General features: G+C 48.0%; 1 protein-coding gene and 1 non-coding gene across 3 annotated transcripts in view; both read left to right on the top strand.

The window, feature by feature from the left end:
• The window catches only part of STAG1 (STAG1 cohesin complex component), a 331,398-nt gene that overhangs the window by 265,184 nt on the left and 40,328 nt on the right, over positions 1-25,886 (top strand). For both annotated transcript variants that reach the window (XM_063915509.1, XM_063915510.1), the window contains exons 17-23: positions 76-168; positions 1,121-1,210; positions 8,354-8,557; positions 8,708-8,778; positions 9,565-9,652; positions 9,736-9,816; positions 9,951-10,043. In XM_063915509.1, the coding sequence (XP_063771579.1) occupies positions 76-168; positions 1,121-1,210; positions 8,354-8,557; positions 8,708-8,778; positions 9,565-9,652; positions 9,736-9,816; positions 9,951-10,043 (720 nt within the window). The remainder of the gene's footprint in view (positions 1-75; positions 169-1,120; positions 1,211-8,353; positions 8,558-8,707; positions 8,779-9,564; positions 9,653-9,735; positions 9,817-9,950; positions 10,044-25,886) is intronic.
• On the top strand, positions 11,757-11,942 carry LOC134913224 (U2 spliceosomal RNA). The gene has a single exon (XR_010177037.1). It is a non-coding gene; the product is annotated as a U2 spliceosomal RNA (small nuclear RNA).

A 25,886-nucleotide genomic window follows, 5' to 3' on the forward strand; every position in this document is an offset into this window, starting at 1 on the left:
GGAGTAAGAACTGCCAAACTTGTGATGTCCCTGTCAGGTGTGACCAGGATTTTATAGCACTTTTCTGTTTTACAGGTGTTAACTGCCAAGGAGAGGAAAACTCAGATAGATGATAAGAATAAGCTGACGGAACATTTCATTGTTGCACTTCCAATGCTGCTGTCTAAGGTACTAGTAGCACACGTGTATATGCAGGCTGTTCTTATACTGATCGTATAAATGTTTTACCTGAAGCAGCCTCAGGATCTTGCTCAAGCAATTTTTCACTAAGTTTCATACGAAATACAGACTTGTTACCGGCGGCCAGAATCCCGGCCACCAGTATGCCGGCAGCGGGGCCAGCGCTAGAAAGCCCCTTGCTGGCTTGTTGTGGGCACGGTTGCTCGCTGTGCTTGCCACAGGTTCTATACTCCCTCTGTAGGTGTCGTGGACACCCACAGAGGGAGAAAAGCCTGTGGTGCCGGTATTCCGGCGGCGGCATTGTGACCGCTGGGATCCCAACAGGCGGTCTCTTGATTGCCTCCCCTTTATACAAGTGGATAGTTGCAGGTCTTGAAATTTTCTGTTTTTCTTGTGTAGTCAGTTATGCATTGGGATGACTGCAGCTATTTATTTTCAGAAGTAGGCTCAGGTGGGATCACAGAATAATCTTCTCCATGACTATATTATTTAAACTAAGGTTTTAATTTATTAATGTTTTCCTGTATGTTTGTGAAGGTCATCACTGGCTTTTCATTTAAATCTCACTGGTAGTTTTTATTTTCTGTCCCTTTAATTATTGCCACATTTGGAGTGTCCTGAGCCTTTATAAATGACATCACCTTAGTTCTGTATGTCGGTCCAGCACTGTTGTACCTATTATGAAGGAATTTCGGTGTTCACTTTAGTATTGAATGTCTAGTATGACCTTTTGTCTTTCTAGAGTGTGAGCTCCCTTCTCTTAGGTTTATAATGCTTGAGAATGTTGTAATGTCTTTTTATAAGCGATTAAGAAATGACCCCCAAAAAATCCATAGCTGTTTAGACTGTAAAAATGTTAGTTTCGTGTACAGCATGAAAAGCAGACCATAATCCTGGTTGCGGACTACTTACCTGTGATTTCTGTCTTTTCTCCTCGCAGTATTCTGCTGATGCAGAGAAAGTGGCAAACCTTTTACAAATCCCTCAGTTTTTTGATCTGGAGCTTTATAGCACTGGACGAATGGAAAAGGTACCTCAGCGCATATCCGATAGGCGAATTGTAAATATTTCTGTGGCCATGCCTGTATACAAGAGGTGTGCATTAAGTTTCCGGATGCACAACAAAATATTCTATTTACAAACAAAGTGAACATTAAATTTTTTCAAAGCATTCACCAGAGGAGTGTATGCAAAGTTACATGAGCTGGGCCAGTTTAAAGCAGGTATGTCTTCTACATGCTGGATGAAGATCTCCACCGCAGCTTCCAGTGTCAAACCGAATCACCACGCATTTTGTGTTTGATTTGTGGGAACATGAAGTCATAGGGGGCCAGGTCTATATGGTGGGTGACCAAGCTTCTGGATTTGTTCATGGGCCAGAAAAGCCACTACTTTCTCGAGCATCCATAAGGGATATTGGGGAGACTTAGTACGATGGGGTATAGACGGGGTCCAAAGGAGCCGGTGCACTTTAAATTTCGTCACTGGGTGTGCTGGCTCCTCCCCTCTGTCCCCTCCCACAGGCAGTTTAGAAAAAAGTGCCCTCAGGAGAGGATGCACATCTCTGAGCTCCAGAGAGTTTTCTTCAATTTCTTTAAAATGTTATTTTTGGTATGTTGTTTGGGTAACAGCATACCTGCACGTTGGGGGGTGAGGGTGGTCACCGGCCTTGCGAGGTGTCAGAGCCACTTCACCGTCACAATCGCAGCACACTGCACACCCCTAACATATGACAGTAGGTGACGACTGTGGTGAGTACAAACTGGGGGCCCCACTAGGGAGGTTCCCTGGTTAAAGGTGCTGCTGAACGCGGGTGCGGCATACGGGACCCTCCTTGGGGGGACCCGCTAGAGCCACCCGTGTAGACTGCCTAAAACCAGCTTGAACTAGCACTTGTGTGATGTTTTTAAGCAAACAGGAGACAATGCCAGAATAAAAAAATCACTGTGACTTCGGTGCCATTGGAGTGGGTGGAGCTACCTCAGAGCGGGACCAGAGGCATTTTGGCGCTTTCTACTTAATGCAGCCACAGACAGCACACACAGCACTTCCTGCCTCACAAGACATGCTGGAAAACTGGTACAGGGTGTAGTAAAGGGGGAGAGCCGCTATTGTACACAATCTGTGTCCTATACAGGACAGAAATTATTAGTGTTACTGTGATATAATTAACTGTCAGCCTCACTGGGACTGAGCAGCTAGGGGTGTGCTGGTGTCCTTCTCTCTGTGTGTCGTCTCCAACATACAGTAAGGGCAGGCTTGAAAACTATTACTGTCTGTGTGCATGTGTATGTTATTGTGCTTACTGTGAAACATGGGTAAACACAAGCTGTGCAGTGTATGTCACACTAGATTCTCTCCAATATCATCAGATTCTGTTTCTTGTGAACAATGCAGCCAATCTTTACAAATCGGCGAAGGGGCTGGAGGAGAGCGGGTCCAGAGCCCACCTGGTTAGGGTCTCTAAAAACTATGAAGTCTGATATGTCATCCCAGCTCACTGCAAATGTACAGAAAACTCAGCTACTACAACAAGCTGTTGCAGATTTAGCTGCTAGGGCAGATGTACTCGGCGGCCCCCCCCTTCCCCTCTCATGCAGCACCACAGAAACGTGGTTTGCCTGCCCTACTCTCTGATTCAGATGAAGAAATACAGGAGGATGGGGATGACTTAGATCCCGTTAGTGGGGATTCCGATTCTGGTCAGGGTATTGAACACCTCATACTGGCTATACGGGACGTGTTAAAGCTCCCTCTAGAGGACGCTATGTCACATAGGTCGTTTTTCTTTACACAAAACAAGTCTAACGTCACCTTTCTCTGATTCTGCAGAGTTAGATGACTTATTCAAATTAGCCTGGAAAAATCCAGACAAAAAATTCCATGTGCCAAAAGAGTTTTTGCGCACTTTCCTATTTTACTCCTGAAGGTAGGAAATTTTGAGAAGAACCCCCGTGGGTTGATGTACTGTATCAGTCTTTGGACTGTCCAAAAAGGCGGTGCTGCCGGCCCCGGGCTCCTTTACTATAAAAGATCCTGGAGACAGAAAAATTGAGGCTACACTCAAATCTATTTATATGGCAGCAGTTGTATCGCAGTTGCTGGATGACCCATGCTATTCATTTATGAACCACTCAAATTCGTGAGTGCTTCTCCGGAGCTATGCCTCTGGTTACTACGGTGCCCTCCTAAGGCACTTTCAGGACACTACACGCGTCCTATGTGATTCCCTCAAGGTGATGGGTAATATTAATGCTAGGAAATCCCTCCCTTTTTCAGGGGAATGGCACTTTGGGGTTGAGTTAGATATGCAGATTTCCAAAGTCACTGCTGGGAAATCCATGTTTTTCCCCTCTGGGGCCCCGCCGGCTAGGCGTTCCTACCCGGGGCCGTCTGTTCAGTCCTTTCGGTCTAACCGATTTCGTTCTAGGGCTAGAGGTGCCTCTAATGCAAAAAGAGGCATCAGAGGTAAGTCAAAAAGACCTGCAACCGCAGGTTCTCAGGAACAGAGCACCAGTTCTGCTTCCACTAAGTCCTCAGCATGATGTTTCCCATTCACCCCAAAAAGATCTCGAGGTGGGAGCTTGACAGCCGCACCTGGGAAGGTTCCTGCCAGAATACCTGGGTAAGGGAACTCATCTCTCAGGGCTACAAGCTGGAATTCGACGGAGCTCCTCCCCAACAATTTTTCAAATCTAGCTTACCAGTTTTGGAGGATACACTGTTTACGCTGCAACAGGCCATCCGAAAGTTGGTCCAGTCCCACGTCGTCATTCCAGTACCGATTCCACAACGAGGCAAGGGTTATTGCGCCAACCTGTTTGTGGTTCCAAAACCGGACGACTCAGTACGTCCATTTTGAATCTAAAGTCATTGAATCCTTACCTGAAGGTTTTTAAGTTCAAAATGGAACCCGAGGGCAGTGATTGCGGGCCGGGAAGAACAGGAATTCCTGGTTTCCTTGGATATCAAGGACGCCTGCCTTCATATCCCAATTTGGCCACCTCATCAGGCTTATCTGAGGTTTGCCCTACTGGACGTTCACTACCAGTTCCAGGCACTACCCTTTGGCCTGTCCACAGCTCCGAGGGTTTTCACAAAGGTAATGGCGGAGATAATGCTCCAACTCTGGGTCCAGGGGGTCAATGTTGTCCCTTACCTGAACGATCTTCTGATAAAAGCAAGATCCAGGGAGCTTTTATTGCTCCATATCGACCACACTATCCAACTTCTGTCGCACCATGGGTGGATTCTCAATCTACAGAAGTCCCACCTGGAGCCGACACAACGGCTCCTGTTCCTGGGGATGTTGCTGGATACAGTGGTCAAGAATGTTCCTCCAGGAGGACAAAGCGAGACAACTTCAGGAGATGGTCCGCATGGTGCTCCGACCTACTCGAGTATCCATCTTTACATGAGATTGTTGGGAAAGATGGTCGCCTCATATGAGGCGGTCCAATATGGGAGGTTCCATGCCAGAATATTTTAATTGGATCTCCTGAGCAAGTGGTCCGGATCACATCTACAGATGCACCGGCTGATTCGGCTGTCACCTCAGGCCAGTATTTCCCTCCTGTGGTGGCTGCAGTCCTCCAACCTACTGGAAGGCCGGAGTTTCGGGATTCAGGACTGGACCCTCCTCACGACGGATGCGAGTCTGCGAGGTTGGGGTGTTGTCACTCAGGGTGCACAGTTCCAGGTCAGGTGGTCAGCCCACAAAGCCCTCCTTCTGATCAACATTCTGGAACTTTAAGCGATCTACAATGCTCTGTTTCAGGCCTCTCCTCTGCTCACGGATCATGCAATTCAAGTTCATTCGGACAATGCCACAGCAGTGGCGTACATCAATCGACAAGGAGGAACAAAAAGCAGAGCCTGCATGCGAGAGATGTCAGAAATACTCCCCTGGGTGGAAAGAAATGCCAGAGCACTATCGGCAATCTTCATTCCGGGTGTGGACAACTGGGAAGCGGACTTCCTCAGTCATCACGATCTCCATCCGGTGGAGTGGGTCTCTACCATCAGGTGTTCCAACAGATCATCCACCGGTGAGTCTGCCTGCTGATAGACTTGATGGCTTCTCGTCTCAACAAGAAGCTTCACTGGTATTGCTCACGAACCAGGGACGCTCGGGCGAGGGCATTAGATGCACTGAAGACGTCTTGACTTTACCGGCTGGTCTACCTGTTTCCTCCGATTCTGTTGCTCCCAAGGGTGCTCAAGCGAAACAGAAATCAGGGAGTCCAGGCAATTCTGATTGCCCCGGATTGGCCACGTGGGGGCCTGATACACGGATCTTCTGGACATGTCTGTCGAAGACCCTTGGCCTCTACCACTAAGAAGCGATCTTCAGCAAGGACCGTTCGTCTACCTGGACTTACGGCAACTTAGTTTGACGGGATGGAGGTTGAGCGGAACATCCTAGCTCATAAAGGCCTTTCCAAAAAGGTTATTGCTACCATGGTTCAGGCCAGGAAACCTGTGTCGTCAAAACACTATCATCATATCTGGAGAAGATATGGCTCTTGGTGCGAGGAACGCACATATTCGCCTGCAGAGTTCCACTTGGGACACTACTTGTGTTTTCTGCTGGCTGATGTAGATAAGGGCTTGCGTCTGGGTTCCATTAAGGTCCAGATTTCAGCTCTCTCCCTTTTCTTCCAGAGAAAATTGGCACTATTGCCAGAAGTTCAGACGTTCTTGCAAGGGGTACTCCACATACAACTTCCTTTTGTGCCACCTACGGCACCCTGGGATTTGAATGTAGTTTTGGAATTTCTACAGTCGTCCTGGTTTGAGCCTCTGATGACGGTAGAAGACAAGTTCCTCACGTGGAAGACAATGATGTTACTGGCACTGGCTTTTACTAGATGTGTCTCAGAATTGGGGGCCTTATCGTGTAAGAGCCCGTACTTGGTCTTTTACGAGGACAGAGCGGAGCTCAGGACTAAGCAGCAGTTCCTGCCGAAGGTTGTCTCTGCGTTTCGCCTGAATCAACCTATTGTGGTTCCGTCCAGTTCTGACACTTCTGCTCCTCCGGAGGCATTGGATGCTGTGTGAGCCTTGAAGATCTATGTCAAGCGAACGGCTCGGATCAGAAAGACAGATTCCTTGTTCGTGCTCTATGATGTGCAGAAAAAGGGTTGTCCTGTTTCAAAGCAGTCCATTGCTCGCTGGCTTAGGCTTACTATCCAACAGGCCTATGTATCTGCAGCCTTACCTGTTCATAGGTCTGAAAACCCACTCACTCTACAAGATCTGTGGGCTCTTCCTGGGTGGCTGCCCACGGAGTTTCGGCCTTGCAACTATGCTGAGCTGCTACCTGGTCGGGGAAGAACATCTTTGTGAAGTTCTACAAGTTTGATACCCTGGCCAAAGAGGATACCCAGTTTGGGCAGGCGGTGCTGCAGCAGTCTCCGTAAATTCTCTCCCGTTCTGGAAGCTTTGGGACATCCCCATTGTACTAATTCCCCAATATCCCTTATGGATGCTAGAGAAAATAGGATTTTAATTACCAGTAAATCCTTTTCTTGTAGTCCATAAGGGATATTGGGCGCCCGCCTCAGTGCGTTGACTTTTCTGCAGGTTTTCTGTTATGTGGTTACCTGTTCAGCTGTAGCTGCTGTTACCAAAAGGTGCTGGTTGTTACATGTTCGTGGTGTGCTGGTATTAAATCTCACCGCTCTTTGTTGTCATGTTCCTTCTCTCATATATGTCCTTTCTCCTTAAGGCACTATTTTACCTATAACTGCCTTTGGAAGGGGGCATAGAGGGGAGGAGCCAGCACACCCAGTGAAGAAATTTAAAGTACACCGGCTCCTTTGGAACCAGTCTATACCCCATTGTACTAATTCCCCAATATCCCTTATGGACTACGTGAAAAGGATTTACCGGCAGGTAATTAAAATCCTATTTTCTTGGACTTGTCTGCATGTGCATTGTCGTGATGGAGAAGGTAACCACGAGCATGAGTTCTTGGGTGGCACCTGGACATGGCTTCCAGCACTTGAGGCAGGCATTGGTTGGCGTAATGATCCCCAGTGACAGCATGTTGCTGCACGAGTGGTCCGGTAACTACATCACCAGTCTTGGCCACAATAACAGCCGCCATCTGCTTGGTCACACTGTGCTGACATTGAAACTTCTATGGTGGCGCAGCTCCAACTAGGGTCACTGGGCTGAGTCAGCTGATGAGGCATCCAGCTTGCACAAACTTTGCTTGGGCACGGTCCACCTCAACCATGGGCCGCACGGAGCAATGTTGTCCTTGGTGATTGTGGACACAGGTCGGCCACAGCTTTCCTAGTCTTCCTGCACCACAATTCTGCAAAACACTGACACAGTGGTAGGGGGCAGCGCTTTTTCCCCAAAAGCAGCTCCCACACACTCCTGCTTTCACAGACCACTCTTGTAGACGTAAATTACGGCTTTCCAGTGGCCTCTGTTGAGTTCCATAACGTGTTTGTGAAGGAAGTGAACATGCTAACGTATTCGGTGTGCAGTGCTGCTTATGTACGGTTCTGTGCCATGACACTTCACAAGAACTTTAGTAGGAGATTACAGTTCACATCTAGACATATTGGGGGGAATTCATGTTTGAAAAGTCAGTTGGGTGTCTGTTTTTTCCTCTCTAATAGACTGGAAAAAACAGACACCCAGACGACTTTTCAAACATTTGAATTCCCCCCAATTGTGCCTACTCTACCTACGCCCTGTACATCCGGAAAATGACTGTGCACCCCTTGCATGTGGCCTTGTGGTGTTAATGACAGCCTTTCAGTTCTCAATGTAATTTGATATTGTCTGAATCATCGTGTGTGCTGTATCTGTCAATTTATTCCCCATATCTCCGGGATCAGTTTACGTTCTATCTACACCATTGACACCAGTTACAATACTGCGTGGGTCACTTGAACAATCTGTTTTCATTGGACCTTAACTGATTTGTATTCGAGCGAGATCCCACAGATTTTACAGTTCAGTAGTGCTTTGTTTTTTCTCACCAGAATAATAGTTATTTTATATAATTTGCTTTAATTATACAATTGTTCATTTTTGATTAGTCAGATGAGTACTTCAGGCAAAGCGACATTAAGGTTTGTCTTGTATGGTGTATTCACTTTTAGGTCATATGGTATTTGCTGACTAAATCCTGTTCTGTTTTTGTGTAAAGCACCTGGACAGCTTACTAAAGCAGACGAAGTTTGTGGTGGAGAAACACACAGAGGCGGATGTATTGGAGGCTTGTAGTAAAACCTACAGCATTCTATGCAGTGAAGAGTACACTATCCAGAACAGAGTGGACATAGCACACAGTCAGCTGATCGATGAGCTGGTAGACAGGTTCTCGCATTCGGTGGAGGATTTGTTACAAGATGTAAGTGTCCGGGTGCTGCGTGTATTAGGTTGGGTCTTTGTTCTTTTCCCTTATACCGGTGTCTAAAGTGTAAACACAAGTGAGATACAGAGAATCCTTTATAATAATAATGATTTCAGCCTGTTAACGCATTTGTGTTTCCCACATTAGGTAGATGAAGCTGATGAAGATGATATATATAATGTCCTGGCCTCGTTAAAGCGGTTAACATGTTTTCATAAGTGAGTACTATTTTATTATGTTTTCCTTATTTAGATATGGTTCTCCTTTCATTTTGCTATGCGTAGATAAGGATAAAGGTAATTACATTTGCCATATCTCTTATACGTAAAGTTTATCCTACAAGAAAAAAATTATAGCTATTTAGCAGTAAACTTATTTGCCTAGACATGAGATCATCCAGTACCTTTTAGTCACTGAGGAGCACTGCGATGCTTTTGAATGTGCAGGGCAATGCCAGAGGCAATTGAGGGCTACAGGGGTTAGATTGTGGTGTTATCTCTATGAATGGCGCTCCGAATTATGGGTGGTTATCCTTTCTGGAAAAACTCTCATAGATTGCAGATGTTGCTACTTTTGCCATTTTTCTGAAGTGACTGATCATGATTAGCAAGCATAGTGACTGATAGCTTAGTCTTGCCTATAGAAACACAATTAACACCTCTCGAACAATGCTAACTAATTTGGTTAGAGATCATTTTCACTGGCTTCATGTTGTGATGTTACGCCACTAAATGGAGTTTGAAGTTGAGCTTTATGGCTATGGCTCTTTTAAGACAAATGGAGCATTTTCCTGAGCATGTTTTTCTGCATGTGCGATTTCTATACTGTATTGCAGTAATTATTGTCCTTTACTTATATGGCAAGTAACTTTGTGACTTTACACTGTACTTTGTTGGGGTGCAGTATGGTAAGCCACCCCTTTGTTGCGGTCCTTCTTGGGAGTGAATATGATTAGCCTAGTGGTTTATAGAAATTACTTTACGAGACTGATAATTGCTTTGCAGCGCTCACGACTTGACCAAGTGGGACTTGTTTGGGAACTGTTACCGTCTGCTGAGGGCAGGGATTGAACATGAAGGCATGATCGAGCAGGTGAGCTAACACAACTGTTGTGGAATTGATGTAATAACAGATTGGAGTGGAGGGAGTCTAATATAATCCTTCCTTGTGTTCAGATTGGTGTACAGGCTCTCCAGTGCGCTCACTACTCCATACTGTGGCAACTGGTCAAAAATACAGAAGGCAATCCTTCCAAAGTAAGTCACGGCATACAAAGTGTTCAGCGTTCCAGCATTGTCTGACTTACTTTCTGATTGCTTAGGTTGTATGTGTACTATCTGGTCTTAGTGATCCCTGTCTGATGCAATCATTTTTCCTTGTTTCTTTGCAGGAAGATATGTTGATGATGAGAAAGACGGTGAAGTCCTTCCTAGCTATCTGTCAGCAGTGTCTGTCCAATGTAAATACACCAGTGAAGGAGCAGGTAAGACCAGCCGATGTCTTGTATACAATGTAGGGGTATGCAGTTAGTATACCGGCTGTCAGGGATCCTGGCTTTCAGGATACCGGCGCCTAAATCCCGAAAGCTGGTTTAATGTCAGCAGACGAAATCCTGACCGCAGCCCAGTATTTCTCGATCATCTACCTGGGGGACGCTGCACACTTACACTTGGGTTAGAGTGTGTGAGTATGGAGCTTGGCACAAGCTATGAAAAAGAGCTAACTCCTCCCCCTCTAACCCCTCCCATCAACCCCCTGTTCACAGGAAGTACTCCTCAGGTTTAGTTTTGTGCCTTGGAGTGAAGGCACACTTTTCTTTTGCTCCCAGCTTTTAGTTAGGTTTTAGTTCTGATAGGTTTTTTTTGTTGGTGTTTAGTCCCTAATGTTGGCGACAAACGCATCCAGAGTGAGAATAGTTAGGGTAGAAGAGATTCTGTGAGCTGTATTTCTCACTCTGTATTGCCTCTGGGGAGTCACTACATCGCTGAGGTCCCTGGGTTTCTCCCTTCCGGCTCACAGAATCCGAGGAGCACTGGGTCAGGTAGGAACAGCCTCATACTAAAGTAATGCTGGGCTGTGAATCTCCTGTGCCCTGCTGGGTCACTGTAAAGGGCTGTATGATGGCTGAGGGGTGGCTGCGCTGACTCCTGGGGCCAGCAGTGGCCAGGGGACACTAAGGGCAGTATTATGAAGTTCCTCAGGTCCCAATGTTTGCGCTGCTTAGCCCTGCCCCCAAAATGGGAAGGCACTATTTTGTGCAGCGTCTTGCTGCAGACTAAGTCCCCCTCTCTGTATTTCTGCAGCCATAAGAGGCTGTGGCTCAGCACACTAGTGCAAAAGTCCAATAAAAAAAGTCCAATGTATAGAGAATGAAGTTGTAGCCCAACTCTGGACAGAAACATTGTTGTTCTCTTTATTTTAGGGAGTTGCTGGGTGTTTTGGCGCCCTCAAACCAGTCTAAACTGCCTCACCCGATATGGCCCCGCCCCCAGCAGCACTGCAGGAAGGTTGAGTCTGTTACCATTCGTGCTCAGGACCTGGAAGTGACAAAACAAGAGGGCTGGAGAGAACTTCCGCCCTTACAGCACCTAAATGTTTTCTTCGTTCTCCGTTCGTTTGGGGTAATTTTTTATTTCTGTGCAGCATTGGATCCTCGCGGGCTCAGTGTCTCGCTCCGCTTCGCTCGCCACACTTTACTATTCCAAATAGATTGTGACATGGACCCAGGGGGTTATGGGAAAGGTCCTCTCCACGAAGGTAAACTAGACGCTACCCTGCAGGAAGCTCCTGATCACATTTCAGCAGCTCAGAATGAGAGAGGGGGCAGCACTGTCATTCTTTGCACTGAGATAGTGGGACTATTGTGATCAGCAACAAGTCTACAAGGTGGTAACTTTACAAGTGATCTGCCTATAGTATAATATACACAAGAGCAAGTATTCTGGGACTACTGCACGATTCTGTACTTAGGCCAGCAACTATGCCAAATATACACATGATATTTGCTTGTTAGAAAATCCTACCTGTGTCTTCCTCACAAATTACGGGCACTACAGCAAATATAGTGGCTATTACTGTGTTCGGCATTTAGTCCACCAAGTTGGTTGTATAGCTTTATTCATTAGCTGGTATAGTGGGACTTTCTGTCTCCAGTACTTAGCCCACCAACTGCAACCAATATGTAAGTGATATTTGCTTATTATCTCTGCCTTTTAGCAAAGTTCAGGTGTAATATCTGTTTTTATCAGTTTAATATCTGATACGCTCCCTATCTAGGGACCATATATTACATGAATTTTTAGTAAGATAGAAGAGAAGCTTGCTCTGTCCACTTGATACATTAACCTGGTATTGCTGTGCGTCCTGGACCGTTACACAAATACCGGTGTTGTCAGAGTCTTGCCTTTGCTTGCACTATGACAGTGTAGTGGGACTGGTACTCTGTTTACTACTTAGCCCACAAATCTTGGTAAAATATTAGTGGCTGCGTTAATGTAAAATCAGTGGTCACTACTTTCACACCTAAAGGAGTGATTGTTGGTAGTCTGTTTTTCTTAAGTTATTTCTATGTTAGCACACAAGACGTACTATTTTTTTTCTTGTGCACTATGTACCTCTAAATTGCCAAAATGGCTGCACAGACCTAAATGCTCCTTACGCAGCTTATAATGTGCAGTGAGCCTTGACAGACACTATAGCTCAGTTACTTCAAAGGACAATCTTTTGTCCTAGTGGTTATGATCTCTAGTTATGGTCGCTTCTAAGGCAGGTCTTAGTTGTATACTTCCTGGTGTCTGTCTGAGATGGCCAATTTAAGCAGGATGATTGCTTCCTCCGGCTGTACCGCCATTTCTCAGAGTACTGCTCCTCCCTTTATTTCGTTCCTGATTCTGATCCACATTTTGAGGCTTCATCTCAGGAAAATAGTAAAATAAATCCTGTCAGGGAGGAAGCTTCAGGATTGGAATAAGAAATAGACTACTGAGTTAATCGGTTTCCACCTCATCCCTCACGTTGGGATGATGTTGATGGAAGTCTGGTTCAACACCTGATGCAAAGGTTCATGCATCACATTTACAAACAGTGTTTCTCTTACGTCCTAGAGGATGCTGGGGTCTACATTAGTACCATGGGGTATAGGCAGGTCCACCAGGAGCCATTGGCACTTTAAGAGTTTGAGAGTGTGGACTGGCTCCTCCCTCTATGCCCCTCCTACTAGACTCAGTTTAGAAAATGTGCCCGGAGGAGCCGGTCACAGCTAGGGGAGCTCTACAGAGCTTTTCTGAAAAAGTTTAATTTTAGAGTTTATTTTTTTACAGAGAGGCTGCTGGCAACAGCCTCCCTGCAGCGAGGGACTAAGGGCAGGAACAGTGTCCGCCCTGCGGGGTCACTGACTCTGCTGACTGGACACTGAGCTCCAGAGGGGTCGGATCGTTCCCCGCCACGGGACCGCTCACCCCAGCAGCATGCCGCCAACCCATTACAGAGCTGAAGATGTGAGTGAGACACCGACCCCCTAGCAAGCAGGAGGCCGGTGTGAAGATGGCGGCAGCGGGGAGGGAGCGCAGTATTAACTGCGCTCCTGTGAAGGCTCAGCGGCGCTGTGAGGGGAGCCCTGGGCCAGCGCTTACCCCCTACACTGGTCCAGAAGCCTGTCGGGATCCGCGGATCTCAGCCAGCACATTTTCCTCAGGCCAGTATAATCTATGAAGAGCGGGAAGACAGCGCCATTAAGGGGGCATAGCTTCTCCTCAGAGTGGACCCAGCAGAGTTCCAGCGCCATTTTCCTGCCTGCACAGCGCTGAGAGGAAGAACAGGTCCCTCCACAGCAACTCCAGCTATCTGTACATGGTACCAGGGGGTTGTAGAAGGGAGGGGAGGCTGTAATAAGACTGTGTGTCCTATTAATGTGCACAGTCAGCGCTGACAAAGGGGTTTCCCTTTGCTAAAAGCGCTGTGTGTGGGTTGGCTCCAATCTCTGTCTCTCTCTTGCCATTCTTGGGGGGGAAACTGTCTGCCCTCACCTGTGTGTGTGTGTGGAGTGTTTGGTGGTCTCCTTTAGCTATGTCCAGGGACACTGTGTCATATGCTGCAGAGGATTTATCCTCCCAGGATGATCCCATTCCATTTAATCAGGATAGCACTGGTACCAGCAAGGGAACCGGAGTGGTTTTCCTCTATCAAATCTTGGATTTCTCAGATTTCTGACAGGGTTGCAAGCACTGAATCTGCAACCCAGGTATTACAGAGCTCTCTGGCAGTATGGCCGGTTTCTGGTACCTCAGGACGCCCCGCTGTATACCCCCACAAACGTGCGCTTGTGCAGGTCACACAAGACATGGATACCGATTCTGACACCACAGATGGGGATGGGTTGCGGGGGTCCGCGTCTCTTGCAAAGGGGGTGCAATTGTTGATGGAGGCTATCAGGGATGTGTTGAATGTTAATGATACCACACCTGAGCAGGTGGATGAGGCTTTTTTCACTGAAAATAAAGCCTCGCTAACCTTCCCTGCGTCAAAGGAATTGAATGCTATATTTGAAAAATCATGGGTAAACCCTGATAAAAAATTCCAGGTCCCTAAAAGGGTACTGGTGGCGTTTCCTTTCCCTGAGGAGGATAGAAAAAAATGGGAAAACCCGCCGATTTGTTGACGCATCTGTGTACAGACTCTCAAAGAAGGTGGTTTTGCCTGTTTCAGGATCTACTGCTTTAAAGGAGCCGGCTGATAGAAAAATTGATAACACACTTAAATCAATGTACACTGCTTCAGGGGCCATATTACGTCCCACTATTGCTACTGCATGGATTGCAAAGGCAATAGTAAAGTGGTCGACTACCTTACTTGAGGATTTGGATACGATGGATAGTGATGGCGTTGCTTTATATTTACGCAACATACATGATTCAGCAGGTTTTCATGGCTGCGGGAATATCTTCCATGTCTGTTTCAGCTCGTCGGGGACTGTGGCTGCGTCAGTGGTCGGCTGACACGGAATCCAGGAAAAGTGTGGAGGCCCTATACAGGTCAGGCTCTCTTTGGGGAAGCTCTAGGTGTGTGGATATCCACGGCTATAGCGGGTAAGTCTCCGTTTCTTCCCTCAGCTGCATCTGCTCCGAAGAAATCCTTCTCTTCATCTGCAACGCAGTCCTTTCGGCCTTAAAGGCCTAGAAAGGCCAGAGCGTCCAATACCTTCTTTAGGGGAGGTCGAGTTAAGTCCAAGAAACCTGCAGCTGCAGGTTCCCAGGAGCAAAAGCCTGCTTCAGGTACGCCAAAGTCCTCCACATGATGGTGGACCGCGCGGCCTTGAGATGGGGCCAGTGGGAGCCAGACTCGGACACTTCAGTCACTTCTGGGTATCGTCCGGCCTGGATCCCTGGGTGATTGAAATTCTAGCCTGTATCCCTGGGATACAATATCTAAGTCTCCCTCCTCATCGTTTTTTCAAATCAGGCTTATCAACTCTGTTGGGAGACAGCACTGTACTTCAGGACGCTGTCCAAAAATTGGTAGAGGCACAGGTCATTGTGCCAGTACCACCTCACATGCAGAACAAAGGTTACTATTCGAACCTTTTCGTGGTGCTGAAACAGGATGGTTCGGTCAGGCCCATTCTGAACCTGAAATCATTGAACCCCTTTCTAAAGGAGTTCAAGTTCAAGATGGAGTCTCTCAGGACGGTGATATCAGGTCTGGAAGAGGGAGAATTCCTGTATCACTGGATATCAAGGATGTGTACCTCCACATTCCGATCTGGCTGCCGCATCAGGCTTATCTCCGCTTCGCATTGCTGGACTGTCATTTCCAGTTCCAGGCCCTGCCATTCGGCCTCTCCACAGCACCAAGTGTGTTTACCAATGTGATGGCGGAAATGATGGTTCTCCTTCGCAAACAGGGTGTGAACATCATTCCATATCTGGACGATCTGCTGATAAAAGCATCATCCTAGGAGAAGCTGCTGCAATCCATTGTTCTCACAACACGCCTCCTCGGGAGTCATGGTTGGATTCTGAACATTCCAAAGTCACATTTGGAACCAACCCAGAGATTGTCATTTCTGGGAATGATCCTGGATACGGAAGTGCAAAAGGTGTTTCTTCCGCAAGAAAAGGCGTTGGTGATACAAGCTATGGTCCGGGATGTCCTGAAGCCAGCCCGGGTGTCTGTTCATCAATGCATTCGCCTATTGGGAAAGATGGTGGCCTCTTACGAGGCTCTCCAGTACGGGAGGTTCAACGCTCGTACCTTCCAACTGGATCTCCTGGACATGTGGTCAGGATTTCATCTCCTCATGCACCAGAGAATTCGTCTGTCACCAAAGGCCAGGATCTCACTCCTCTGGTGGCTACATTTGCCTCACTTTCTGGAGGGCCGCAGGTTCGGGATTCAGGACTGGGTCCTTCTAACCACGGATGCGAGCCTTCGGGGCTGGGGAGCAGTCACTCAAGGAGTAACCTTCCAAGGAAGGTGGTCAAGCCTGGAGGCAGGTCTGCCCATCAACATCCTGGAACTGAGAGCCGTCTACAACGGTCTTCAGGCGGCCCCTCTTCTAAGAAATCGGGCCATTCAAGTGCAGTCGGACAACATAACAGTGGATTATATAAACCGACAAAGCGGAACGAAGAGCAGAGCGGCAATGTCAGAGGTCACAAGAATACTCCTCTGGACAGAAAAGCACGCGTTGGCTCTGTCAGCCATCTTCATTCCGGGAGTAGACAACTGGGAAGCAGACTTCCTCAGCACACACTATCTCCATCCAGGGGAGTGGGGTCTCCATCCGGAGGTGTTCATGGAAATAACAGACCTTTGGGGTTTACCCCAAATAGACATGATGGCCTCTCGTCTCAACAAGAAGCTTCGGCGTTATTGTTACAGGTTGAGGGACCCACAGGCAGTGGCAGTGGACGCCCTGGTGTCTCCGTGGGTGTTCCAGTCAGTGTACGTGTTTCCACCACTCCCACTCATCCCAATAACCCTAAAGCTCATAAGGAGAACAAGGGTTCTAGCGATCCTCATTGCCCTAGACTGGCCAAGAAGGGCTTGGTACGTGGACCTTCTGAATCTACTGCAAGAAGAGCCGAGGCCTCTTCGGGAGAACTTGCTGCAGCAGGGGCCGTTCGCCTATCAAGACTTACTGCGGCTACATTTGACGGCATGGAAGTTGAGCGGCGGCGCCCTGGGCAGCAATTAGAGACCTCTTTGGCAAAAGTTTGCATATATACAGTTGGGCACTGTATTTATGTATGAGCCCCTGCCAAAAAATTGTACATGAAAGCGGGACAGAAGCCCGCCGTCTAGGGGGCGGGGCTTCTTCCTCAGCACTCACCAGCGCCATGTTTTTTCTCCACAGTACCGCTGAGAGGAAGCTCCCCAGCCTCTCCCCTGCAGTTACACGGTAGAAGAGGGTAAAAAGAGAGGGGGGGGCACATAATTAGGCGCAAAAATCAATATAAACAGCAGCTACTGGGTTAACATTAAGTTACTGTGTTATTCCTGGGTTAATGGCGCTGGGGTGTGTGCTGGCATACTCTCTCTCTGTCTCTCCAAAGGGCCTTATGGGGGAATTGTCTTCAGATGAGCATTCCCTGAGTGTGTGGTGTCGGTACGTGTGTGTCGACATGTCTGAGGTAAAAGGCTCCCCTAAGGAGGAGATGGATCAAATATGTGTGTGAGAGGGTGTCTCCGTCGACAACGCCGACACCTGTTTGGATATGTGTAATTAAGTGCTAAGGTGAATTTATTGCACAAAAGATTAGAGAACAGACAGGGAATCTACCCATGTCTGTCCCTATGTCGCAGAGACCTTCAGTGTCTCTCAATGATCACTATCCAAAATAATAGACACTGATATCGACACAGAGTCTGACTCCAGTGTCGACTACGATAATGCAAAGTTACAGCCAAAATGGCAGAAAAGTATTCAATATATGATTATTGTAATAAAAGATTATTTGCATATCACTGATGACTCATCTGTCCCTGACACAAGGGTACACATGTTTAAGGGGAAGAAAGCTGAGTTAAATTTCCCTCCTCTCATGATGAAAAAGAGCGGGAATCTCCAGACAAGAGACTGCAGTTTCCCACAAAGAATTCTCAGGGAGTATCCTTTCCCTACTAGGGCCAGGATACGATGGGAATCTTCCCCTAGGGTGTCACGTTTGCCCAAAAGGTAGCCCTGACGTAACAGCTATCCTCAGGGATCCTGCAGATAGCGCGCACATTCTGGTACACTACTCAGACCGGCGATTGTGTCGGCATGGGTTTATAGCGCTGTGGCAGCGTGGATAGGTACCTTATCAGCAGAGATTGAGACCCTAGTATGTGTGTGTGTATATATATATATATATATATAGAGAGATATATATATAGAGATATATATATTAAAGATGCTGTCTTAAGAGATATATATATATATATAACATGCCCAAAGAGACACGAGTCTACTGGGTCCTAGAGTCAAAGCTATGTCGATTTTCTGCTTGACGTGTCCTGTAGAATATGCAATGGACAGATGATGCCGACTTAAGAGGCATATTGAAGGCTGAGGATTGTGTGGAGAAGGGTTCTCGGACCTGGTCTCCACAGCTATAGCTGGTAATTCTGATATTTTGCCTTATATTCCTGCACAGCCTAGGAAAGCACGACATTATCAAATGCAGCCTTTCTCTATCGTCCTAAGTGGATGCTGGGGTTCCTGAAAGGACCATGGGGAATAGCGGCTCCGCAGGAGACAGGGCACAAAAAAGTAAAGCTTTACTAGGTCAGGTGGTGTGCACTGGCTCCTCCCCCTATGACCCTCCTCCAGACTCCAGTTAGATTTTGTGCCCGAACGAGAAGGGTGCAATCTAGGTGGCTCTCCTAAAGAGCTGCTTAGAGAAAGTTTAGTTTAGGTTTTTTTCTTTACAGTGAGTCCTGCTGGCAACAGGATCACTGCAACGTGGGACTTAGGGGGAAAGTAGTAAACTCACCTGCATGCAGAGTGGATTTGCTGCTTGGCTACTGGACACCATTAGCTCCAGAGGGATCGAACACAGGCCCAGCCGTGGAGTCCGGTCCCGGAGCCGCGCCGCCGACCCCCTTGCAGATGCTGAAGCGTGAAGAGGTCCGGAAACCGGCGGCTGAAGACTCCTCAGTCTTCATAAGGTAGCGCACAGCACTGCAGCTGTGCGCCATTTTCCTCTCAGCACACTTCACTGGGCAGTCACTGAGGGTGCAGAGCGCTGGGGGGGGGCGCTCTGAGAGGCAAATATAAACCTTATACAAGGCTAAAAATACCTCACATATAGCCCATAGGGGCTATATGGAGATATTTAACCCCTGCCTGACTGGAAAAATAGCGGGAGAAGAACCCGCCGAAAAAGGGGCGGGGCCTATCTCCTCAGCACACGGCGCCATTTTCTGTCACAGCTCCGCTGGTCAGAACGGCTCCCAGGTCTCTCCCCTGCACTGCACTACAGAAACAGGGTAAAACAGAGAGGGGGGGCACATTAATGGCTATATATATATATATTAAAGCAGCTATAAGGGAGCACTTAATATAAGGATATCCCTTGTATATATAGCGCTTTGTGGTGTGTGCTGGCAGACTCTCCCTCTGTCTCCCCAAAAGGGCTAGTGGGTCCTGTCTTCATTAGAGCATTCCCTGTGCGTTTGCGGTGTGTGTCGGTACGTGGTGTCGACATGTATGAGGACGATATTGGTGTGGAGGCGGAGCAATTGCCAAATATGCAGATGTCACCCCCCAGGGGGTCGACACCAGAATGGATGCCTTTATTTGTGGAATTACGTGATGGTTTATCTTCCCTTAAACAGTCAGTTGAGGACATGAGGCGGCCGGACAATCAATTAATGCCTGTCCAGGCGCCTCAAACACCGTCAGGGGCTGTAAAACGCCCTTTGCCTCAGTCGGTCGACACAGACCCAGACACGGGCACTGATTCCAGTGACGACGGTAGAAATTCAAACGTATTTTCCAGTAGGGCCACACGTTATATGATTTTGGCAATGAAGGAGACGTTACATTTAGCTGATACTACAGATACCGTAAAACAGGGTATTATGTATGGTGTGAAAAAACTACAAACAGTTTTTCCTGAATCAGAAGAATTAAATGACGTGTGTGATGAAGCGTGGGTTGCTCCTGATAAAAAGTTGATAATTTCAAAAAAGTTATTGGCATTATACCCTTTCCCGCCAGAGGTTAGGGCGCGCTGGGAAACACCCCCTAAGGTGGACAAGGCGCTCACACGCTTATCCAAACAAGTGGCGTTACCCTCTCCTGAGACGGCCGCACTTAAGGATCCATCAGATAGAAAGATGGAAGTTATTCAAAAGAATATATACACACATGCAGGTGTTATACTACGACCAGCTATAGCAACTGCCTGGATGTGCAGTGCTGGAGTAGTTTGGTCAGAATCCCTGATTGAAAATATTGATACCCTAGATAGGGACAATGTTTTACTGTCGTTAGAACAAATAAAGGATGCATTTATCTATATGCGTGATGCACAGAGGGATATCTGCACACTGGCATCTCGGGTGAGTGCTATGTCCATTTCAGCCAGAAGAGCCTTATGGACACGACAGTGGACAGGCGATGCGGATTCAAAACGTCACATGGAGGTTTTGCCGTATAAAGGGGAGGAGTTATTTGGAGTTGGTCTATCAGACTTGGTGGCCACGGCTACTGCCGGGAAATCCACTTTTTTACCTCAAGTCACTCCCCAACAGAGAAAGGCACCGACCTTTCAACCGCAGCCTTTTCGCTCCTACAAAAATAAGAGAGCAAAGGGCTTGTCGTACCTGCCACGAGGCAGAGGAAGAGGGAAGAGACACCAACAGGCAGCTCCTTCCCAGGAACAGAAGCCCTCCCCGGCTCCTGCAAAAACCTCAGCATGACGCTGGGGCCTCTCAAGCGGACTCGGGGACAGTGGGGGGCCGTCTCAAAAATTACAGCGCGCAGTGGGCTCACTCGCAGGTAGACCCCTGGATCCTGCAGATAATATCTCAGGGGTACAGGTTGGAATTAGAGACGGATCCTCCTCATCGTTTCCTGAAGTCTGCCTTACCAACCGTCTCTTCCGAAAGGGAGAGGGTGTTGGAAGCCATTCACAAGCTGTACGCTCAGCAGGTGATAGTCAAAGTACCCCTATTACAACAAGGAAAGGGGTATTATTCCACTCTATTTGTGGTACCGAAGCCGGATGGCTCGGTAAGGCCTATTCTAAATCTGAAGTCCTTGAACCTCTACATAAAAAAGTTCAAGTTCAAGATGGAGTCACTCAGAGCAGTGATAGCGAACCTGGAAGAAGGGGACTTTATGGTATCCTTGGACATCAAGGATGCGTATCTACACGTTCCGATTTACCCCGCACACCAGGGGTACCTCAGGTTCATTGTTCAAAACTGTCACTATCTGTTTCAGACGCTGCCGTTCGGATTGTCCACGGCGCCTCGGGTCTTTACCAAGGTAATGGCCGAGATGATGATTCTTCTTCGAAGAAAAGGCGTATTAGTTATCCCATACTTGGACGATCTCCTAATAAGGGCAAGGTCCAGAGAACAGCTGGAGACAGCTTTAGCACTATCTCAAGAGGTGCTAAGACAACACGGGTGGATTCTGAATATTCCAAAATCCCATTTAATCCCGACAACTCGTCTGCTGTTCCTAGGAATGATTCTGGACACGGTTCAGAAAAAGGTTTTCTTTCCAGAGGAAAAAGCCAAGGAGTTATCCGATCTGGTCAGGAACCTCCTAAAACCAGGAAAAGTGTCAGTACATCAATGCACAAGAGTCCTGGGAAAAATGGTGGCTTCTTACGAAGCAATTCCATTCGGCAGATTCCATGCAAGAATATTCCAAAGGGATCTGTTGGACAAATGGTCAGGGTCGCATCTGCAGATGCACCTGCAAATAACCCTGTCACCAAAGACAAGGGTGTCACTTCTGTGGTGGTTGCAGAAGGCTCACCTATTAGAAGGCCGCAGATTCGGCATTCAGGATTGGATCCTGGTGACCACGGACGCCAGCCTGAGAGGCTGGGGAGCAGTCACACAAGGAAGAAACTTCCAGGGAGTATGGACGAGTCTGGAAAAGTCTCTTCACATAAACATTCTGGAACTAAGAGCAATCTACAATGCTCTAAGCCAGGCGGAACTTCTCCTGCAAGGAAAGCCGGTGTTGATTCAGTCGGACAACATCACGGCGGTCGCCCATGTAAACAGGCAGGGCGGCACAAGAAGCAGGAGTGCAATGGCAGAAGCTGCCAAGATTCTTCGCTGGGCGGAGAATCACGTGATAGCACTGTCAGCAGTGTTCATCCCGGGCGTGGACAACTGGGAAGCAGACTTCCTCAGCAGACACGATCTTCATCCGGGAGAGTGGGGTCTACATCCAGAAGTCTTCAACATGTTAATAGACCGTTGGGAAAGACCAATTGTAGACATGATGGCGTCTCGCCTCAACAAGAAACTGGACAAATATTGCGCCAGGTCAAGAGATCCACAGGCAATAGCTGTGGACGCACTGGTAACTCCTTGGGTGTACCAGTCAGTGTATGTGTTTCCTCCTCTGCCGCTCATACCAAAGGTATTGAAGATCATACGGCAAAGAAGAGTAAGAACAATACTAGTGGTTCCGGATTGGCCGAGAAGGACTTGGTATCCGGAACTTCAAGAGATGCTCACGGACGAACCGTGGCCTCTACCTCTGAGAAGGGACCTGCTACAGCAGGGTCCCTGTCTTTTTCAAGACTTACCGCGGCTGCGTTTGACGGCATGGCGGTTGAACGCCAGATCCTAAAAGGGAAAGGCATTCCAGAAGAAGTCATTCCTACCTTGATTAAGGCACGGAAGGAAGTCACCGTGAAACATTATCACCGCATTTGGCGAAAATATGTAGCGTGGTGCGAGGATCGGAGGGTTCCGACGGAGGAATTCCAACTGGGTCGTTTCCTACATTTCCTGCAATCAGGATTATCTATGGGTCTCAAATTGGGATCCATTAAGGTTCAAATTTCGGCCCTGTCAATATTCTTCCAAAAAGAATTGGCCTCTGTCCCTGAGGTCCAGACTTTTGTCAAGGGAGTACTGCATATACAGCCTCCTGTGGTGCCTCCGGTGGCACCGTGGGATCTAAATGTAGTTTTAGATTTCCTCAAATCCCATTGGTTTGAACCATTGAAAAAGGTGGATTTGAAATATCTCACATTGAAAGTGACTATGTTACTAGCCCTGGCCTCTGCCAGGAGAGTATCTGAATTGGCGGCTTTATCTTATAAAAGTCCTTATCTAATCTTCCATTCGGATAGGGCAGAACTGCGGACTCGTCCGCATTTTCTCCCTAAAGTGGTATCAGCATTTCATCTGAACCAACCTATTGTGGTGCCTGCGGCCACTAGCGACTTGGAGGACTCCAAGTTGTTGGACGTTGTCAGAGCCTTAAAAATATACATTGCAAGGACGGCTGGAGTCAGAAAATCTGACTCGCTGTTTATATTGTATGCACCCAACAAGTTGGGCGCACCTGCTTCTAAGCAGTCGATTGCTCGTTGGATTTGTAACACAATTCAACTTGCACATTCTGTGGCAGGCCTGACACAGCCTAAAACTGTAAAAGCCCACTCCACAAGGAAGGTGGGCTCATCTTGGGCGGCTGCCCGAGGGGTCTCGGCATTACAACTCTGCCGAGCAGCTACGTGGTCGGGGGAGAACACGTTTGTAAAATTTTACAAATTTGATACCCTGGCAAAGGAGGACCTGGAGTTCTCTCATTCGGTGCTGCAGAGTCATCCGCACTCTCCCGCCCGTTTGGGAGCTTTGGTATAATCCCCATGGTCCTTTCAGGAACCCCAGCATCCACTTAGGACGATAGAGAAAATAAGAATTTACTTACCGATAATTCTATTTCTCGGAGTCCGTAGTGGATGCTGGGCGCCCATCCCAAGTGCGGATTATCTGCAATACTTGTACATAGTTATTGTTAACTAATTCGGGTTATTGTTAAGGAGCCATCTTTAAGAGGCCCTTTCTGTTGTCATACTGTTAACTGGGTTTAGATCACAAGTTGTACGGTGTGATTGGTGTGGCTGGTATGAGTCTTACCCGGGATTCAAAATGCCTCCCTTATTGTGTATGCTCGTCCGGGCACAGTACCTAACTGGAGTCTGGAGGAGGGTCATAGGGGGAGGAGCCAGTGCACACCACCTGACCTAGTAAAGCTTTACTTTTTTGTGCCCTGTCTCCTGCGGAGCCGCTATTCCCCATGGTCCTTTCAGGAACCCCAGCATCCACTACGGACTCCGAGAAATAGAATTATCGGTAAGTAAATTCTTATTTTCGAACAAAGAAACAAGAAAGTCCGTGGTGCGTCCTTTCTGGCCAGAGGCAGGGGCAGAGGAAAAGAAGCTGCACAACACAGCTAGTTCCCAGGAACAGAAGTCCTCCCCGGCCTCTACAAAAAACCACTGCATGTTGCTGGGGCTCCACAGGCAGAGCTAGGCCCGGTGGGGGCACGCCTTCGTACGTTCAGCCACAAGTGGGTTCACTCCCTGTTGGATCCCTGGGCAATAGATATTGTGTCTCCGGGATACAAGCTGGACTTTGAGGAGATGCCCCCTCACCGACGGCCCTGCCGGCTTCCCCCCACGAGAGGGAAACAGTGTTAACTGCAATTCACAAATTGTATCTTCAACAGGTGGTGGTCAAGGTTCCCCTCCTTCAACAAGGAGGGGGTTATTATTCGACCATGTTGTAGTCCCGAACCCGGACGGTTCGGTCAGACCCATATTGAATTTAAAATCCCTGAACATATACCTGAAAAGGTTCAAGATGGAATCGCTAAGAGCGGTCATTGCAAGCCTGAAAGGGGGAGATTTTATGGTGACTCTGGACATAAAGGATGCATACCTTCATGTCCCCTTTTATCCACCTCATCAGGCGTACCTCAGAATGCGGTACGGGATTGTCATTACCAATTTCAGATGTTGCCGTTTGGTCTCTCCACGGCCCCGAGAATATTCACCAAGGTAGTGGCGGAAATGATGGTGCTCCTGCGGAAGCAAGGTGTCACTATTATCCCGTACTTGGACGATCTCCTCATAAAAGCGAGATCAAGAGAGCAGTTGCTGAAAAGCGTATCGCTTTCTCTGGAAGTGTAACGGCAACACGGCTGTATTCTATATATTCCAAAGTCGCAGTTGGTTCCTACAGCTCATCTGCCTCTCATAGGCATGATCCTAGACACAGACCAGAAAAGGGTTTATCTCCCGATAGAGAGAGCTCAGGAGCTCATGACACTGGTCAGGAATCTATTAAAACCAAAACAGGTGTCAGTGCATCACTGCACTCGAGTCCTGGGAAGGATGGTGGCTTCATACAAGGCCATTCCCTTCGGCAGGTTCCATGCGAGGACCTTCCAATGGGACTTACTGGACAAGTGGTCCGGATCACATCTTCAGATGCATCGGTTAATCACCCTATCCCCCAGGGCCAGGGTGTCTCTCTTGTGGTGGCTGCAGAGTGCTCACCTTCTCGAAGGTCACAGATTCGGCATTCAGGACTGGGTCCTGGTGACCACGGATACAAGCCTCCGAGGGTGGGGGGGCAGTCACACAGAGAAGAAATTTCCAAGGTCTGTGGTCAAGTCAGGAGACTTGCCTTCACATCAACATCCTGGAACTAAGGGCCATATACAACGTCCTACGTCAAGCGGAGTCCCTGCTTCGCGACCAACCAGTTCTGATTCAGTCAGACAACATCACCGCAGTGGCTCATTTAAACCGCCAAGGCGGCACAAGGAGCAGGGTGGCGATGGTAGAAGCCACCAGAATTCTTCGCTGGACGGAGAATCACGTAAGCGCACTGTCAGCAGTGTTCATTCCGGGAATGGACAACTGGGAAGCAGACTTCCTCAGCAGGCACGACCTCCACCCGGGAGAGTGGGGACTTCATCAAGAAGTCTTCACGCAGATTGCAAGTCGGTGGGAACTGCCACAGGTGGACATGATGGCGTCCCGCCTTAACAAAAAGCTGCAGAGATATTGCGCCAGGTCAAGAGACCCTCAGGCGATAGCTGTGGACGCACTGTTGACACCGTGGGTGTTCCAGTCGGTCTATGTATTTCCTCCTCTTCCTCTCATACCCAAGGTGCTGAGAATCATAAGGAAAAGAGGAGTGAGAACAATACTCATTGTTCCGGATTGGCCAAGAAGGACTTGGTATCCAGATCTGCAAGAAATGCTCACAGAGGACCCGTGGCCTCTGACTCTAAGACAAGACTTGTGCAACAGGGGCCTTGTCTGTTCCAAGACTTACCGCG

Source organism: Pseudophryne corroboree, chromosome 4 (assembly GCF_028390025.1).
Source record: "Pseudophryne corroboree isolate aPseCor3 chromosome 4, aPseCor3.hap2, whole genome shotgun sequence".
NCBI classification, from domain to species: Eukaryota; Metazoa; Chordata; class Amphibia; order Anura; family Myobatrachidae; genus Pseudophryne; species Pseudophryne corroboree.